This window comes from Peromyscus californicus, unplaced genomic scaffold (genome assembly GCF_007827085.1).
Source record: "Peromyscus californicus insignis strain IS unplaced genomic scaffold, ASM782708v3 Scaffold_1__1_contigs__length_55948999, whole genome shotgun sequence".
In the NCBI taxonomy this organism is placed as follows: domain Eukaryota; kingdom Metazoa; phylum Chordata; class Mammalia; order Rodentia; family Cricetidae; genus Peromyscus; species Peromyscus californicus.
In genome coordinates this window covers 20,725,555-20,744,274 of record NW_026294492.1, presented here as the reverse complement: position 1 = coordinate 20,744,274, position 18,720 = coordinate 20,725,555, and the positions used below count along the sequence as shown (strand labels likewise).

The 18,720-nt window shown below is 47.5% G+C and overlaps 1 protein-coding gene across 3 annotated transcripts; it reads right to left on the bottom strand.

Annotated features, from left to right (window-relative positions):
• Positions 1–77: 77 nt before the first annotated feature.
• Nrbp1 (nuclear receptor binding protein 1) lies at positions 78–10,937 on the bottom strand. 3 transcript variants are annotated; one of them, XM_052746162.1, is made up of 19 exons: positions 10,805–10,937; positions 7,806–8,034; positions 7,513–7,635; positions 7,246–7,347; positions 6,611–6,700; positions 6,376–6,416; positions 5,924–6,018; positions 5,426–5,449; positions 4,384–4,467; positions 4,113–4,171; positions 3,899–3,997; positions 1,975–2,107; positions 1,657–1,762; positions 1,516–1,566; positions 1,295–1,430; positions 1,067–1,120; positions 903–966; positions 674–729; positions 78–592 (listed from the first exon to the last, which is right to left on the bottom strand). In XM_052746162.1, exons 2-19 carry the CDS (start codon positions 8,013–8,015, stop codon positions 488–490), a joined length of 1,632 nt encoding a protein of 543 aa, XP_052602122.1. In that variant the 5' UTR covers positions 8,016–8,034; positions 10,805–10,937; the 3' UTR covers positions 78–487. The 3 variants fall into 3 exon arrangements, with proteins under 3 accessions (XP_052602122.1, XP_052602123.1, XP_052602125.1); XM_052746163.1 differs by lacking the exon at positions 10,805–10,937 and adding an exon at positions 10,159–10,310; XM_052746165.1 differs by lacking the exon at positions 5,426–5,449.
• Positions 10,938–18,720: the final 7,783 nt, after the last annotated feature.

Genomic DNA, 18,720 nt, shown 5'->3' with positions numbered 1-18,720 from the left:
CCCCCAAGGGGCCGCCCCGCCTGGCCCCGCCCCCACGCGGGCAGCTGTGCCACCCAATGAGCCGCCAAACACCAAACGACGCTTTTAGCAAAAAGTAGACTTTATTACAGCAGCAACTGAGGCGATTCGAATGGCCCCCGGGGCCACCCCTGCAGCACCACCTTTCTGTCCCGCCCATCCGCCCCAGCGGGATCTAGAAGTCAGCTCCCCCAGTGCCCGTGGGCCTCCTGTCCACACAGGCAGGGCAGGGGCCAGCAGGTCAGCCACTAGCCCCAGCTACAAGGTGGCTGCTGAGAAGGCCCTGGCCCACGTCTGTGCAAAACAAGTAAACAAAGTGCAGAGGGAGGAGAGGGCGAGGGGCAGGGTGATGCTCAACCAGGGCGCCCCAAAGCCCTCCTGAATAATAAGGGGGAGAAGGGGCTTCACGGGTAATACTGACTGGGGAGAAGGGGGGCAGCCACACTCAGGGGTCTGGCTCAAGAGAGCTCTATGAGGAGACGGTGACAGCGGCTGGGTTGAGGGTGCTGTTCCTGGCAAAGTTGAACTTGTTGAGGGTCTCCTCGAGCAGAGAGGTCAGGCGGCTCTGATCGGCCTGAGGAAGAAGCTCAGTGAGGCAGGGCTGAGGGCCGGCAGGGAGGCAGCAGCCAGCGCAGAGGGCAGGAGCCCCACTCACCTCACTAATGAAGCCCAGCTGCACCAGCTCAGCCGCCAAGTCCGGGATGTTCTCATCTGACACAAGAGAGGAGGGGCGGTGAGCACAGCACCGTACGGGAGGACCCCCGGGAGCCCTCCTCAGACCACCCAGTTTCAGGAGCTGGACAGTCATGCTGTGAATCCCTCTCCCCCTGACACGTCCCCTCACAGGATAGGGCCTCCCTCCTCCAAAAGAAAGGGGACCTCACTTGGCATCAGGTCACAGCTCAGGTGCCGGTTCAGCTTGTCCTCCAGCTTCAGCAGAAGTGTTAGCTAGAGAACAGGATGATCACGGAATGAGGCTCCTCTTCCCCGGGCGGCCCCGGGCGGTCCCGGTGTCCCGCCGCCGCACAGCCCCGCAGCCCCGACTTACGTGGTGTTTGACCCCCTCCTCCACTGACTCGATGTTACACTGCATCAGCACCACCTGGAACACAAGAGAGGCGGCCACTAGAGAGCAGGCAGGAAACGGCAGCTCCTGGAAGCCTTTCCGGCCCGCAGAAGAACACGGTGGCCAGGGCAGAAACGCACTCCAGAGGACAGTGCCGTAGTTGAACGTCTCTGCCCCCACGGCCACAGACACAGTCACCCAGAGTCCCACCTTGCGTGTCTCCACCTCAGCTGGCTCAGGAGTTGGAGTTTTGACAGACGGGGGCACAACAGGTGACGTCACCTCCTCCTGCTGTGGCTGCTGAGGCCGAGGTAGGCCAAAGGCTGTCAGAGGGTAGATCCCATTCCTGGGGGAGATGACATGAGTCATACCAAGGTGAAGTCTTGGGGCACCTGCCCCTGCTTCCTCACAAGTCCACCGTCTCCTCTCACCTGACATCTTCAAGGAATTTGTCCAGCTCCAGGGCCGGTGACTGAGAGTACCTGAAAGGAGGAAACGGCCTGAGCATTCCAGAGCCTCGGAGGGAGAGTGAGCAATCTATCCCCTTCAGACCCTCTCAGCTGCTTACTCACAGAGTCTGAACTGAGTCTCGTCCTGGCCCAGCAGGGATTTCAGCTAGTACAGCACTGGTATCCATGTTTTTGGTGATCTCCTCCAGAGCGTTCTCTGGGATCATGTCTGGTGGGTATAATGGGGTGGAACATTATAAAAAGACAGAATTGCTTCACTCAAGGCTTAGAGGCACAGGAGCAGTAATGAATCCCTTTGGTAATAGAATAAAGACGCCATGCCAGGGATGGAAGCCCCAGGTTGGAAGAAAATCCTAGTAATCTCTGTTTAGCATGGATTCAGTCCCAGTACCAATTTCTAGTAGGGTCCAGGGGACTCACGTTGGTGTCCCACAATACAGTGAGCAGCGAGCAGTTTGAGTGAGGGCACTTCAAACAGTGCTGGGTGGAACAGAAGCTCTCTGGCTGTTGGTCTTCGGGCAGGCTCAGACTGCAGGCACTTTTGAATAAACTCCTGTAAGAGAACAAGAAACTGGAACAGGCATCCGGCAAGCCTCTCACATCCTGTAACTTTCATTAGACCTAGTAAGAGGTCTCGTACATACCTGGAAGTCAACACTGTTGGAAACATTGACATATTTCCTGAAAGGACTTTAAATATATATATATGGTAATGAAAAAAATTATCATTCACTGTCTTTCTGGTTTGTTTTTCATCTTAGACTTTTATTTTTCGGGGACATGGTCTCATTAAGTGGCTTAAGCTGGCTTGGAACTCACTATATAGCCCGGGTTGGCTTTGAACTCACAATTCTCCTGCCTCAGCCTTTGAAGTGCTGGGATTACAGGCATGAGCCACCATGCCTGGCTTGGTTATTACTTTTCTACTCTCCAAGCACAATACTTTTTCTTGAATGTTGAGACTTGGTATTTCTTTTTTATATAGATATGTATATTGTTTGTTTGTTTTGTTTTGTTTTATTATATTAGCTCATTCATGGCCAACTTTTTTTAGAACTTTGCCAAATTTAGTTTTCCCTTCCCAAACTTAGCAAACTATTAAACTCTGTAATAGTCACCATATTTTTTTGTTTCACTAGACTGTTATCCCAACCTCCTTCATCCACTCAATTCCTGATTCACTCTGCTTCCCATGCTTTCTTAACCACTGAGCCATCTCTCCAGCCTTTTCTCGTGCTTTCTCTAGCCATTCTACCTCCTTTTCTGCCTTTGACCAAATCGCATGGCAACGTGCTTTCTTACTTTCAGTTTTAAAGGCCAGCAGAGTCACAGACCTGATCTTTTACCCAACTATCCCATCCTAATGTGGACTGGAACCTGATCCCACTCTAGTAACTCTTCGACTAGACCGATGCTTCTTTCTTGCTCTCCATCATTGTCTCTGTTAACTGTTCCTTCCTTGTTTTTTGTTTGTTTGGTTGGTTGGTTTTGTTTTAGTTTTTGGAGACAGGGTTTCTCTGTGTGTAGTTCTGGTTGTCCTGGAACTCCTTTTGTTCCCAGGCTGGCCTCGAACTCACAGAGATCCGCCTGCCTCTGCATCCCAAGTGCTGGGATTAAAGGTGTGCACAACCACCACCTGGCTGTTGTTTTGTTTTTGAGGCAGGCTGTAATGTAGCCCAGGCTGGCCTTGAACTCCTGATCCTCCTACCTCCACCTCCCAAGTGCTGGCATTATAAAGTGTATGCCTCTATGCCTGACTTGAGTTAACTGTTCTTGTTCAGACTGTCCTGTCTCACTATAGTTAATCTACCTACTGATTCATAATTCCTTCATCCTTTAAATCTTAGCTCATTAAATATAAAATCCAAAATGACTGGTTTGGCCGGGCGGTGGTGGCGCACGCCTTTAATCCCAGCACTCGGGAGGCAGAGCCAGGCGGATCTCTGTGAGTTCGAGGCCAGCCTGGGCTACCAAGTGAGTTCCAGGAAAAGGCGCAAAGCTACACAGAGAAACCCTGTCTCGAAAAACCAAAAAAAAAAAAAAAAAAAAAAATGACTGGTTTGATATTTAAATTTACTTTAGAATGCCAAGATTACTGTGTAAGAGTGTATAGCAATTGACCGAGGTAACCATCAAATCAGCTCACTTCTATGTAGATATACTTAACTAGGAAACAATTTTTATCCTCAATACTACCTATCGGAACCCCTTCACAGGAAAATCGTACAGTTTAATCTTTTCTACTTTGATTTTCTTCTTTTTCTCTTAGAACATATCCCAAGAGGATAAGCCTGAAAGCATTTGAAAATCAGCTAAGGATGGAATTGACCCCAAGTACTCTTACCCTCTGTAGTGAGTCTTCCAGGAGCTGGATGGCGCTGCTGATGGCTTCCTGTGGCACATATGAGGACTCTCCATTGCCCTGAATCTCCAGCACAGCCATCTGCAGGGAGGAGGAACCCAAAGGGAACATGAGGTCTAAGAAACAAAGCCTGTTCAAACCCACAACCCCTCCCAGCACTTCCCTTGTGTCTTCTCCCTTCCCTCAAGTCTCTCACCTCCAGTGCACACATGCCAAAGGAGTAGATGTCCACCGCTGTTGTCACATTAGTGACTTCTAGAGAAAACACATGTCTATGTAAGAAGTGGCCGGCATACTTCTAAAATGTATGCAAGTACAGAGAGATGAAGTTTTGGTTGTAATATCCCTGTATCTCAGGGGTGGCTCTATCAGGGAGGGAGTGGTGGAGGGGCACAACCTGAGGGGCTGTAATTGTTTTTTTTTTAAAGCGGGGTCTGAGACTGGGGCAGAGAGGCAGGGTTCCTCACCTCCATACTCTGGTGCAAAGAAGTGCAGGTTCTTCTGCTCTTCCCGGCAAGTCTTCACATGATTGTTGATAGTGTCAGGAGCCACTAGGAGTAGGGAGACACCCACAATCTGACCACCACCAAAGCATGATCTTACTCTAGAGAGAGGCTGCAAAAGCCATGTTTCTCCTGAAGTGTCCTTTCTAACACTCAATGGACACAAACCTACCACTCTCCCAATTCTGAGCCATAGACTACATACGACCACCACCTATGTCCCCTTTCTGCAGCCAAGGTCCCTAACTCAGGAACAACAGTCTACACACTGTACAGACAGACACTGAGGCTTTAGACTCATCAAGTAACACAGTCAAAGGAAAAGCTTTCATTTATGACCTGCTCATCCTTCCAAAGTCCCATCTATCAAATTCATAGGCCCATGAAAATGCTAGGTTTTATTTGATTCATCCGCCCTGCAATGGACATAAAAACACAGGCAGCCCTTCCTACGATGGGACAACTGGAGACCTCATGAACCTGGATAAAGGCAAAGCAGCATTAACATACAACCAAGGAGCTAGCCTCTTCCTTACCCGTCTGTGTTGACTGAAACGCAAAAAAATACCTCAAAAGTGAACCAATACCCTGAAATCAGTTTCACTTTTAATCCACCAAAACGTCAGACTCTTGTCCAAAACCTTATTCCTCAACATCACCTACCACAGGACTGAACGAGGAACCAGGGCCAGGCTGGACTCACTCTGATCGTAACAATGACTACACATCACAGAGAATCTAGGAGCACAGTATGATTTAGGGAGCCAGCGGATGATGGGGGGAGTCTGACTAAGAGGAAGTGTCCAGCCAGGCAGAATCCACAGGAAACAAGCAGGTCACAAAGGGACAAGCAGGTGGAGGGCTGGCGGGGCAGAAGCTTGGCAGGCAGAACTAGGCAGGGAAGCGGGGAACAGGCCTTGCTCCCACGACTGCATGCACTGGGCAGCCGCAGAGGGAGCAGCAGGAGCACAAACAGAGCCCCAAGTGGGGCAGAGGGAGCTCTCACCATTAGCAAAAATCCTATGAAAGACTGTTGGGAACAGAGCAGCCCGTAAGCGGGAGGGAGGAAAACAGAGAAAAGTTGTGAGCGATGGAGCAGCCAAGCCCCAGACAAATGGTAACAACACACAGACACAGCACACGGAAATGTCACTGCACACAGATACACGGCAAATGGAAGCACTCACAGCAGGCACAGTCTGGAACCTCTTTGGTAGGGTTTGGCCCAAAGGGCTCAAGTCAGACCTCAGATCCATCTCTTGCCCTTTCCCAGCCTCCTATCAATTTCTCTGTATTAGTCCAAGTTTCTCGCCAAGAAGTACAAGATTGTATACCCTACCCCATTTCCACTCATTGGTCTCTCCCTATGAATTATCTCTACTAAAAGCCTCTCTTATCACCAGCCCACACCTCAAAATTCGCTGGTCTCCCCATGCCTTTTGCCTTACCCCCATGGTTCCCAAATTCCCGAGGCGCCCCTGCCCAGAACCTCTCCCTCCCTCACCAGAGCCAATCTTGATGAGTCCGTTGTGCTGGATGAAGATGGTGTCACAGGTCAGGTTCCCATGGATGATGGGAGGGTCACAGGAGTGCAGGTAGCTGTGGGGGCACTGGGCTGTTAGAGGGGCCACTAGGAAATTAAGGGCAGGGGGAACCCAAGGGTTAAGAGGAGCAAGGGCCAGGTCTCCTCCTGGACACCATAATGATAATCCCTGTACTCTGAATCTCTGTTATGCCGGGTGACTTAATTAGGATAAGCACTAGGAGAATGAGGCAGGGTCACTGCAGTGATTAGGACATTAGGAGGACCCCATAAGGGGGAGCTAATCTTGTCAGCACGTGACTCAAAGAAATTGGGGAGAGGCAGAATAGAAAAGCAGAGTAGTGCCTTGCAGTCTGTTTAAGGAAATAAATCAGGAGATACTGGGGGAAAAAAACTAACCAGATATTACTTACCTTAGGGCAGACAGAATCTGTGTGCACCAGCGTTTCCAAGCCTGGAAAAGAGTTTGGTCCAAGGATCAGCAGGTAATATTCTCTCTTCCCCCTTACTTCTCCCCTCTCTACCCACCCTCCTCCAGGGTCTCACTAGATTGCCCTAGCTGTCCTGAAACTGTAGATCACACTAGCCTTGAACTCAAGACCTACCTGCCTCTGCTCCCACTGAACTACGTCTAGCCTCACACCGTACCTTTTCATTCATAGTCTTGTGGTTCTTCTTGGTCTTCTTCAGAAACTGCTTAAGGCTTCCAGATGACATGTATTCTGTGATGAAAATCACCTAGAGGGGCAAAGCACTTCCTGTTATGGCTTTAATCTAGACTTTCTCTCTCACCTGGTAACATTTACACCACATACATATTAAACTGTGTTTGTCAACTTTCCTTTTCTTTTAATAATTTATTTTTATTTTGTGTGCATTGGTGTTTTGTCTGTGTGTATATCTGTGAGGGTCCCCTGGAACTGGAGTTACAGACAGTTGTGAGCGGCCATGTGGGTGCTGGGAATTGAACCCGGGTCCTCTAGAAGAGCAGTCAGTGCTCTTAAACACTGAGTCATCTCTCCAGTCCCCAACTTTCCTTTTCTTTAATATCACTTTGTTAGGCTCAACAGCACAAAGAAAATACAGAAGCAAACATGTTCACTCATTTCTCCCCGTCTTGAGCTGGGAAATGCTATAGGTAGCAGATGAAGCCCTACTCTCCCTACCACAGCTGGAGATTTTTAGTTCTTGTCTCAAAATCACCTCTTTGAATGTAAAAAGGACAGTAAATACAGTTGCTGTCTGGCAGAGAGTTCAGGAAACACTAGGCAAAAGAATCTTACCCTGGCCTTGTTCTCTTTAACATCAGCCCAGTACTTGTGAAACTTAACAATGTTAAGATGCTCCAACTGAATCAGATTATCAAACACTGCACGGACCTTTTCCTGGCAAGGGAGATGGAAAAGCAGTTCACAAATCACTGTAATAACAAGAGGGCATTCCCTACCCCTCCCCACAGATGATCCAACCACCAAGTTCCCCTCCCAGTCACTCCCCACCGACAACAGCTGTTTAAACCCTGGTTCTAGTGCCCCCGCCTCACCACCTACCTCCTGCAGTTTGTAGTTCTTGCGTTCAGAGAACTGCACCTCGTTCCACACAACCTCCACACCCTCCTCCGTATCCATGGCCAGGTACGCACTGTCAATACCTGGGACATTCCGCTGATTCACCTGGGAAGCAATTCGAGAGAAATGAAGTCACCTCCCGAACCTGCCATGTCAGTACTCCACACGACCACCTTCCAGCTCCACCCTACCCAGTCTGTCTGCTCTTCCGGACAGCTACTCTAGTCCTCACTTGTACAGCTGACTCTCCCCAGAACTCCATCTCCACCACTCACCTCTTCTCTCCTCTTCTGCCAGCGTCCACAGGGCGACTCTTCCAAGATCTCAGACTCATCTTCGCTTTCTTCTTCCTCCTCGGGGGAAGCAGCTGAGGTTGTAGAGGTCACAGGAGGTGACACTGAAGTCAGGCCAGGAGCTGAAGAAGAGGATTCTACCTTTGGGTCTGAGCCACTGCTGACTACTGTTTGGGACTCCCCTTCCGACATGCTGGAATGAACACTCAGCCTGCATTGGTTGGGCAAACACAGGAGAAGACAGAGGTCAAAAACACATCTATAAAACTTTAATAGTCTTGCCAGGCAGTGGTGGCGCACGCCTTTAATCCCAGCAGAGAGGCAGAGCCAGGTGGATCTCTGTGAGTTCGAGGCCAGCCTGGTCTACAGAAGGAGTTCCAGGATAGCCAAGGCTACATTGAGAAACCCTGTCTCTAAAAACCAAAAAAAAAAAAAAAAAAAAAGAAAAAAATAATAGTCTTAATTAACTTCATCTTCAGATTCAAAAATACATCTCCCTTGTTTCCTTTAAATCTAAAATCAGAATTACTCCTACCTAATACTGAAACATGAATGACTCTCCTGCTTCTGGAGAAGAGTTGTTAGTTACCTCAGCTGAAGACCACCCAGAGATGCCAAACACAAGGCTAATGACAACCTACTTTGGTCAAACCAAAATACACAATCAAATGGGTTCCCCATTCCTTCTCAGCAAACAGTGATGCAATTAATATAGTCCCCACTGACTCTCCATATGTGCCTCAATTTTCACTGTGCTCAAAGACTAGGGTACACAGGCACTACTCAGAACACATGACTCTAGACTCCAAAATGTTCCACTGAGACAGCTCTATGGGTCTACACCATCCTCAGCCAACGAGCTGAAATGCCTAACTGATTTAGACTACTAGAACCAACAGTGACATTAGCCATCCTTCCACACAGACTAAAGCTGCCTTTGGGCCAGGTGACTGGCAGGAGTGACCTCCATCCCTAATGGCCTCACCTTCCTTATGATGTGTGACTGTGGCAAATGGGTATTGTTTAACAGCATTTCTTTTCATTTACTCACTGAAATCTTTAGTAACATTTGTAGGTTAGTAGGTCACACACTGGGTGGGTGCTTGAGATACATCAGTGAATTAAATGAAATGCCTGCACTTAATTAGCACAAATTGGAAGGAAAAAAAGATCAAAGACCTTAAGTTTCCAACTTTCCTTTCATTCACATTGCTCAAAGGCTGTGACTTTTCCGTTCTCTGAAGCACTGCATCTGATACCGGTTACAAATACAAGTACAAATAATTCAAGCTATAGCTTTCATGGGAAAAGTGTTCAACAGTAACATTTCTACAGGGGCAGAGTTGCTTGAAGAAAATCCTAAATTTTTCATTAATCCATGCAAAAAATAAAAGGACCACCAAAAAAAGGCTGAAAAGGAACTGCAACATGTGAGTGCTGTCTAGTGGGAAGGTGATACCCCCAAAGTAAACTTGCATTCCAAAGTCAGCTCAGAATACCAGAAACCTGCAATCAACACCAATCCGCCATACACTTCTCTCCGATGTCCCTTTCTGCACCTCTCTCCCCAATCTATACTGTTTTACCCAAATTCAGAGATAAACAACGTTCCAGTAAACTCAAAGAGCAACACCGCACCACAGGAAAAAAAAAATCTGGTAGAATATTTCCCCGATTTAATTTTTAAGAAAAGTCTTTGCCTACCCTAGAAATTCTTAGTCTGCCAAGAAAGTTATGTGCACGTCTTAGCAGTAGAACAGAAAAGATGAGTTAGGCTAAGGAAATAGCAGTCTGTTTCAATTAGTTCCTCGAGCAGCTACGTTCACGCGATGTGCCTAAAATCTGCACCGCTAAATTAAACTTCTAGCGAGATTACAACAGAAGATACGAGTAGAATGTCAATACAGGAAGCTGTGGCCTATGGAATCCAAGACTACTGGACGAAGGACACAGCCACTTCACAGTTAGGTCACTCGAAGAGAAGACTGTCATCAGTTAGAGACAAATGTCCCGGAAGGTACACGCTTGTGTCTTCCTTCCCTAGTCCCGTCCCGGTAGGTAAAATGAGAGCAGTGTCTAAAGATCTGAAAGCACTCCCACTCGGGATGCAGAAACTTCTGCATCACAGGGGGTTCTGCCTCGGGGCTGCTGGCAGGTTTCCCGGGGGATCACACGTGGGAAGGCTCCCTGACGTCGGTGAGGGCCATCTCCCCGCAGCCTCTAGCTACCCCGAGGGCGCACAGCACATTCACCCCCAGGGCATCGTCCGTTATCTTGCAAAGTTGCTCGCCCGGCTTCCATTATTAGTTGAGAGCCCACTTGCGCGTCACCCCACCTGGCTCGCAGCCGCAGGCCGCTCTGAGGTCAGCACTAGTGCACAGTCGGAAAGGAAGCGGAGCTCAGGGACACGAGGCCCTCAGCATCTCCACACTCCAACAGGTCGCCCGGCCAGAATAGGGAAGGAAGCGGCGGCGGGCGCCCAGGGCCTCACCAGACAGGAGCCGGAGCACCGCAGCCACCTCATCAAAGGCCGGCCCCGCCGCGCCGTCAGGCCGCAGGCCACGCCCCCGCGCTCGGCGCGCCGCCCCGCGAGCAGGCCGGGCCCGGACGCCGCGCTTCCTTCCGCAGGCCCTCCGGCCCGGGCCCCCGCCCCGCCCCCGCCCGCCCCCGCCCGCCCCGCCTCTCGCGGCCAGAGTTCCAAGAGAACGCCGGGGCCCCCCCCCCCCCCCCCGACCCGCGCCCGCAGAATTCCGGGCCGCCGCGGCCACGCCGGAGACACCAAGGAGGGCGGGCGGCGCCCTGGGGACCAAGGTGGCCCCCTCAGCTGCGACGGCCCCGGCCGGGTCGGGCCTGACTCCCGAGGGAGCAGGGCCGCCCGACAGCACCCCGCCGGCCGGGTCCCGCCGGCCCCGCGGGCTCGGGGCGATCCCGGCGCCCTTCCGCGAGCCCCTCCCTCCAGGGCCTCCTCCTCCGGCGCTCACCTCCCGACTCCGCGCCCGCAGCCTGCGCCTCAGCTCCAGCTCGGGTTCCGGGGCCTCCGATCGCCAGCGACTCCCTCCCAGCTGCGCTCCGCAGCGCAACCGAACGGCGGGCCCCGCCCTCGCGGCGTCCCGACCAACAGATGGGCGGTGCCGCACCGCCGCCAGGTTTCCATTGGACAGGCCGGCGGGGGGCGGTTCCCGCAGACGGGCGCTCGCCGGGCAGCCGCCTGCCGGGTCTCCTCCCCTTGCGGGGCTCCGGCGGACGGCTTGCCAGCGTTGTCTCCTCGGCTCTCGGTCCACCCTCCGCCCTGCCGAGGTGCCCCGAGTAATTCTGCCGGACGAAAGCAAGGCCTTCTCCCTCGCTCTTCTTGAAAGCGCCATGACAGTCCTAATCCTCCGGAAAGACAAAAGGAACGAGAGACGCAGCCTCAATCCCGGGGACGAACCCGCCCACATTTCCCGTTTGGGAAGGAGACAGTGTGCTCCGGGCACCAGTGTTTCAGGAAGCTTTTTGTTGTTGTTTTTAATCGTTTAACGTGAAAATTAATAGTTGCTGATTTGCCTAACACTGTTTACCCAAACTCACCCGATTTGACCCTCATAAAGAAGAACTCATTGAAATTATCCAGTGATAATAGTTAACGCGTGCGAAAATGACACAAAAAAAGTTATCCAAATTTAAGTTGATGCGAACCCAATGAAGAATCTGAAGTGAGAAGATTCATCAAAACTGCCGTTGGAGAGGTGTTTGGAAAGGATTTAGAACGGCTGCGAGTTAATGTAAAGAAAGTACAATAGACTCTGGGTAAGCCATTCATCTTGGAAGACTAATGGCAGAATGTAAGGGATGGACATTCATTCTGCCATTATACATGTATTATCAGGGGAGAAGGAGCAATCATCTGACCTGAGACTGTCATAATCACCGATTTCACCTGCCTTAAACGTACTAATTAATCCTAGTTCACAGATTCATTTGGAAATCCTGTAGAAACACTCATTTTCTCATCTCTTCATTTTAAAAGACTTGGTTTTTTGTTTGTTTGTTTGGTTGGTTGGTTTTTTGTTTGTTTTTTGAGACAGGGTTTCTCTGTGTAACTCTGGTTGTCCTGGAACCCACTCTCTAGCCCAGGCTGGCCTGGAACTCACAGAGATCTGCCTGGCTCTGCCTCCCAAGTGCTGGAATTAAGGGCCTGCGCCCCTGATGCCCAGCTAAAAGACTTGTTTTAAAAGCAAAGGTTTCTCTAGGTGGTACTGGTAGCTGAGCAAAGGGAACACTCCTCCACTGTTGGTAGGAGTGCAAACTTGTACAACCACTGTGGAAATCAGTATGGCTGTTTCTCAGAAAATTGGGAATCAATTTACCTTAAGACCCAGCCATACCACTCTTGGGCATATACCCAAGGAATGCTCAATCATACCACAATCAGACTGCAACCCACAGAACCAGGGAGGTTACCTAGCAGGGGGGACCCTAGGATGACTGTGGCTTATAATAAGTTTTGGTTTTACTCAATTACTGGGCAAGCCTCAGTGAAACATTTCACTATTAGGATAAAAATTTGTACTGTATCAAACTGATTATAGAAAAAATAAAATAATTAAAAAAACAAAAAACTAAATTTTCTCTGGGCGGTGGTGTGGTGGTTCACGCTGTTAGTCCCAGCACTCAGAAGGCAGAGACATCCTCCAGGACAGCTAGGGCTACACAGATAAACCCTGTCTTGACAAACAAAAACAAAACCTGAAAAACTACATTTTCAACAGGCATGTAAGGTGAATCTCTGTGAGTTTGAGGCTGATCAGAGCTACATAGTAAGACCCTGTCTCAAAAACCAAGCTTTTTTTTTTCACCCAGCATAGTGGTATATACCTATAATCCCATCATTCAGTAGGCTAATGTCATGAGTTCAAGGTCAGCCAGGACAATCATGAGACCCTCTCTCAAAATAAAATTCTTTTGCATTAAAAGATGCATGTACCTAAAATGTAGAGCACACAATTTCAAAGTTTGTTTTAGTCTCAAGGGAAAGGATGCTCATCCTCTGCGGATTAACCTTTTCTCCTCGTGGGCACCAAGGCAATTGGAACTCCTGAACCGTGGCGAGCATTCATTAAATATCTGTTCATGCTACTTTAGTTCCCCATTATTTTCTGTCAGCACTATCGGCCTTTGCATTTCAACTAGCTATTTCAAATATGCAGAGCAGATCTTCCGGCAACCTCATGTTCAATCCTCTCATTCATACTTAAAATGGTCAACTGCTGCCTACATTTATACCACTTCATTTATGTTTCCTGCTTACAAAAGTAATAAATACATCCTGCTTATAAAAGTAATAAATGTTTGCTGTAAAAACTCAGAAATTGACATGGAGAGTGGGCTCAGCAGTCAGGAGCACTTTCTGCTCTTGCAGATAACCCTAGTTTGATTGCCAGCACCCACATGGCAACTCACAATTGTCTGTAATTCCAGGTTGAGAAAAATCTGGCGCCCTCTTTCGGCCTCCACAGGTACCACCACGCCCTGGGGCAGGTTGAAGTCTTACCTACTGAGTTATCTCTCCAGTCCCTACACAATACTTTCTAATAAAGCCTTTTTAAAAAAACTTTATCAATAAAATATTTCATTTCCCAAATATATCCATATTTAATAACTACCATCGGACAATAGAGTGATTTCCAACATTAGCTATTATAAATATTAGTTTGCAGGTAATATTCTGTTGTATCTTGCCTGTTCATGAAATGATTATTTTGGGGAAAATACAGGTATCGCATTGATATGTTAGATTTTATATAGAAGCTTTATTAAGACAGTGTTCATTCTGCTGAGTGGTGGTGGTGGCACACGCCTTTTATCCCAGCACTGGGGAGGCAGAGCCAGGTGGATCTCTGTAAGTTTGAGCCAGCCTGGGCTATAGAGTGAGATCCAGGACAGGCTCCAAAGCTACACAGAGAAACCCTGTCTTGAAAAAATACAAAAAAACAAAAAACAAATGAATACTTTTCTGAGTGATTAAAGGTTACAGAGTGGTTCAGAGATAAAGAGTTTGCCTAGCATGCTCAAGACCCTGGGTTGCATTCCCAGCACAAAAAGAAAAACATTATGTGTACAACACATTTGTTTGTTTCTCTTTCTTCTTTAGACAAGAGTCTCACTATGTAGTCCTGGCTGGCTCAGTTGTTACTATGTAGACCACGCTGGCCTGGGACCCAGTGATCAGCCTGCCTATTCCTCCCAAGAGCTAGGATGAAGGATGTATGTCACCATGCCAAGGCAGGGCTTCAACTTAACACTATCACACTTCAGTCTCCCAATTGCTGGCATAATAACCCACTCCAGCCTCAACTTGATGTTTTGATATATGTATATATTGATCACCACAATCAAGGTATCTGGCACCTTATATAGTTATCATGTGAGTGAGTGAGTGAGTGAGTGTATGTGTGTGTGTGTGTGTGTGTGTGAGAGAGAGAGAGAGAGAGAGAGAGAGAGAGAGTTCTTAAAATCCACTCCTATTGGGTGGGTAGGGAGGCAGAGAGCATCTGGGAGGAGTTGGAGGAGAGGAAAGAATATGATCAAAATATATGAAAATGTTTAAATAACAAAATATGACAAAACATATTTGAAACAAGGTGAAGCAGAAACTATCATATCGAAGTTGGACACAGCAACCTAACAGGAGGAAAAGAGCCCCAAGAGCAGGCACAAGAGCCAGAGACCCACTCATTCTCAGTCAGAGTCCCACAAAAATACTAAGCTGATAGCTATAATATCTATGCAGAGGATCTGATGCAGACCCATGTAGGCCTGTACTTTCTGCTTCAGCCCCTGTGAGCTCATATGCACCTTGCTTAGTTAATTCAGAGGGCCTTGTTCTCTGGACATCCTCCATTCCCTCTGACTCCTCAGGATTCCCTGAGTTCTAAAGGGAGGGATTTCATGGAGATCTCTCATTTTTAATCTCTCTGCTATGGGTCTCTGCATCTGTCACCATATGATGCCAGAGGAAGCCTCACAGATGATGACTGAATAAGAATAAGGCACTGATCTATGAGTATAGCAGAATATTAGGAGTGGGATGATTTTACTGTTACTTTTTTTTTTTAACCAGTAGCGTTGGGTTATCTAGTCTCTGGTTGTGGTGGTATTGTGTTTTAACAAAAAAAAAGTCTTCAGGGATCCATGACCACACCTAACAGCAACTTTGAAATCTTCAAAAGGATGACGGGACCCCACAAAGATGATTCCACATGGACTATGGTAAAGCCATTAAGCAGGTTAACACCAAGGAAAGATTGACTTTGGACTACAAACTGTTTAGGACAATTTTGAGATGACTAGCTGAGATGATCCAGCCTGACAGACTACTTGAGCAAGGACTTGTGACAAGCCCTAAACTTTCCTATTATACAGAGACTGGACAAATGATACAGGACTTGACAATTAACCCAAAAATTTTCTTTTCAAGATTCCCTAAAGATATCTTCACCCCTAGAAAGCAAAAAGAAAAAGAGAATAAGATATGAGATAGATCATTGAATCTACTCTGAGAAAAAAGATAAAGAAATAATAGGATAAATAGGTAGATCACTGAATATACACTGAAGAAAAAGGGGAAGATATAAAAATGACAAAAGGTAGACTACTGAATGTATTATGAAAAGAAAAAAAGAGAGAATATGGTTATGATAAGATAAAAAGGGAGCCGGGCGGTGGTGGCGCACGCCTTTAATCCCAGCACTCGGGAGGCAGAGCCAGGCGGATCTCTGTGAGTTCGAGGCCAGCCTGGACTACAGAGTGAGTTCCAGGAAAGGCACAAAGCTACACAGAGAAACCCTGTCTCGAAAAACCAGAAAAAAAGAGAGGAAATGTGGTGGTATTGTGTTCCCCAAAATATTGTATACCTTAATAAACTTATCTGGGGTCAGAGAACAGAAAAGTCACAAGATACTTAGGCTAAAATGTTAGCACATGCCTTTAATCCTAGCATTCCAGACACAGAAATCCCTCTGGATCCCTGTGAGTTCAAGGCCGAATTGGAAACAGCCAGGCATGGTAACTCACGCCTTTAATCCCAGAAAGCAGCCTTTAATCCCAGGGGTGGTGGTAGAAAGCAGAAAGGTTTATAAGGCGTCAGGACCAGAAACTGGAGGCATTTAGCTGGTTAGGCATTTGGCCTGGTTAAGCATTTTGGCTGGTTAAGCATTCAGGCTTCTAGCAGCAGTTCAGCTGAGAGCCATTGGGATGAGGACACAGAAGCTTCCAGTCTGAGGAAACAGGACCAGCTGAGGAATTGGCAAGGTGAGATAGCTGTGGCTTGTTCTGGTACTCTGACCTTCCAGCATTTACCCCAATAACTGGCCTCGGGTTTGATCTTATTAATAAGAACTGTTAAGATTCATGCTACATCTGGTTCTTTTTGGTTTTGCTTTTCTTTCTTTCTTTTTTTTTGGGGGGGGGTAGTTTTCAAGACAAGGTTTCTCTATGTAGCTTTGGAGCCTTTCCTGGAACTCACTCTGTAGCCCAGGCTGGCCTTGAACTCACAGAGATCTGCCTGCCTCTTCCTCCCAAGTACTGGGATTAAAGGTGTGCGCCACCACCGCCTGGCTTGTTTTTGTTTTTCAAGACAGAGTTTCTCTATGTAGCCCTGGCTGTCTTGGAACTCTGGAACTCGCTCTGTAGACCAGGTTGGCCTCAAACCTAGAGATCAGTCTGCCTCTGCCTCCTGAGTGCTGGGTTTAAAGGCATGTGCCATCATGCTTGGTAAGTCTCTGGTTCTTGGTTACACAGGCAGTGTTGGGTGTGGGTTTCTTCTTGTGGAGTGGGTCTTAGGTCAAACCAGACATTGGTTGGCTACTCCCACAAGTTCTATGCCACTATTGCCCTAGCATATTTTGCAGGCAGGACAGATTGTAGGTCAAGGGTTTTGTGACTGGGTTGGTGTCCACATTTCTCTGCAGAGTATATTCCCACACCAAAGAGACTAGAATGTAGGGGTGAAGGCTCCATGTAGGCACCTGTCGAACTTCTCCATATTCAATGAGTTGTGTGGGTGTTGTCCTCAACAATGATGCCCCAACTGTCGGTTTACAGAGAGCAATCCTTTGTCTTAGCAACAGCCTGGGTTGTTTGGGGATTTCCATGGGACCCCCTAGGTCAACAACTCAATTGAATGCAACCTACTCCCAATACTGGAAGACTTGCCTGTCAACAAAAGTTGGACGGTTGAGACTCCATATCCCATATTACTAGGAGTCCTCATTAGGATCACCTTCATAGATTCCAGGGAGTTTCTCCTGCACTGGGTTTCCACATTGCTCCCCCAAACCCCCAATTCCAGCCATCTCTGCCTGCACTCTGCACTTTCTCCCTCCACCTCATCTACCCCCAACCTGATCTCCCCTCCCATCCCCACCAGTTCCCAGTTTGCTCATAAAGATCTATTCTATTTCCCCCTCTCAGGGAGATCCATGTGTCCCCACTCAAAAAAAAAAGAAAAAAGAAAAAGAAAAGAAAAGAAAAGAAAACCTAACATCTCTGGGTCTATGGATTGTAGCTTGGTTATCATTTACTTAATGGCTAATATTCACTTACAAATGAATACATACCATATTTGTCTTTCTGGATCTGGGTTACCTCACTCAGGATGATTTTTTTCTAGTTCCATCCATTTGCCTGCAAATTCCATGATGTCATTTTTTTTTTTAACAATTGAGTAATACTCCATTGTTTAAATGTATAACATTTTCTTTATCCAGTCTTCTGTTGAGGGACTTTTAGATTGTTTCCAGTTTCTGGCTATTATGAATAAAGTCACAATGAATACGGTTGAGCAAGTGTTATTGTGGTAGGATGGAGTGTCTTTTGTGCATATGCCCAAGAATGGTATAGCTGGATCCTGGGGTAGATCAATTCCCAACTTTCTGGGGAACTTCCATACTAATTTCCATAGTGGCTGTACAAGCATGCACTCCCACCAGCAATGAAGGAGTGTCCCCCTTGCTCCATGTCCTGGCCAACACGAGCATCCCTTGTTAATCATTATAACACACTTAAGATGGACTCTTAAAGTAGTTTTGATTTGCATTTTCCTGATGGCTAAGGATGTTGAACATTTTTTTGTTTTTGTGTTTTTGTTTTTGTTTTTTGAGACAAGGCTTCTTTGTGTAGCCCTGGCTGTCCTGGACTAGCTCTGTAGACCAGGCTAGCCTCAAACTCACAGAGATCTGCCTGCCTCTGCCTCCCTTGTGCCACCATTGCCCAGTGAACACATTTTTTAAGTGTTTCTCATCCATTTGAGTTCTTCTATTGAGAATTCTGTTTAGATCTGTACTCCATTTTTAAATCAGATTTTTTAAATATCTAGTTTCTTGAGTATTTTATATATTTTGGATATTAGTCCTCTAGGATGTGAGTTGGTAAAAAAAAAAAATCCTTTTCCATTCTGTAGGCTGTCTCTTTGTCCAATTGATGGCGTCCTTCTAGAAGCTTCCATGAGGTCCTATTTGTTAATTGTTGATCTTAGAGCCTGTGCTAATGGTGTTCTGTTCAGGAAGTCTTCTCCTGTGCCAATTAGTTCAAGGCTACTCCCCACTTTCTCTTCCATCAGGTTCAGTGTATCTGGTTTTATGTTAAGGTCTTTGATCCACTTGGACTTGAGGTTTTGTTTTTGGTTGTTTTTTGTTTTGTTTTGTTTTGTTTCTTTGGTTGGCTGGTTGGTTGGTTTTTTTGAGACAGGGTTTCTCTGTGTAGCTTTGCGCCTTTCCTGGATCTCGCTCTGTAAACCAGGCTGGCCTCGAACTCACAGAGATCCGCCTGGCTCTGCCTCCCGAGTGCTGGGATTAAAGGCGTGCGCCACCACCGCCCGGCTGGACTTGAGTTTTGTGCAGGATGATAAGTATGGATCTAT

What these genes read in the sequence shown, in the direction of transcription:
- Nrbp1 (XM_052746162.1), bottom strand. Translation starts at nt 8,015, where the DNA reads ATGTCGGAAGGGGAGTCCCAAACAGTAGTCAGCAGTGGCTCAGACCCA. An exon ending in GGCAGAAGAGGAGAGAAGAG is followed by an intron (nt 7,636 to 7,805) that starts GTGAGTGGTGGA and finishes ATTGCTTCCCAG; the next exon opens with GTGAATCAGCGGAATGTCCC. An exon ending in TTGGCATGTGTGCACTGGAG is followed by an intron (nt 3,998 to 4,112) that starts GTGAGAGACTTG and finishes TCCTCCCTGCAG; the next exon opens with ATGGCTGTGCTGGAGATTCA.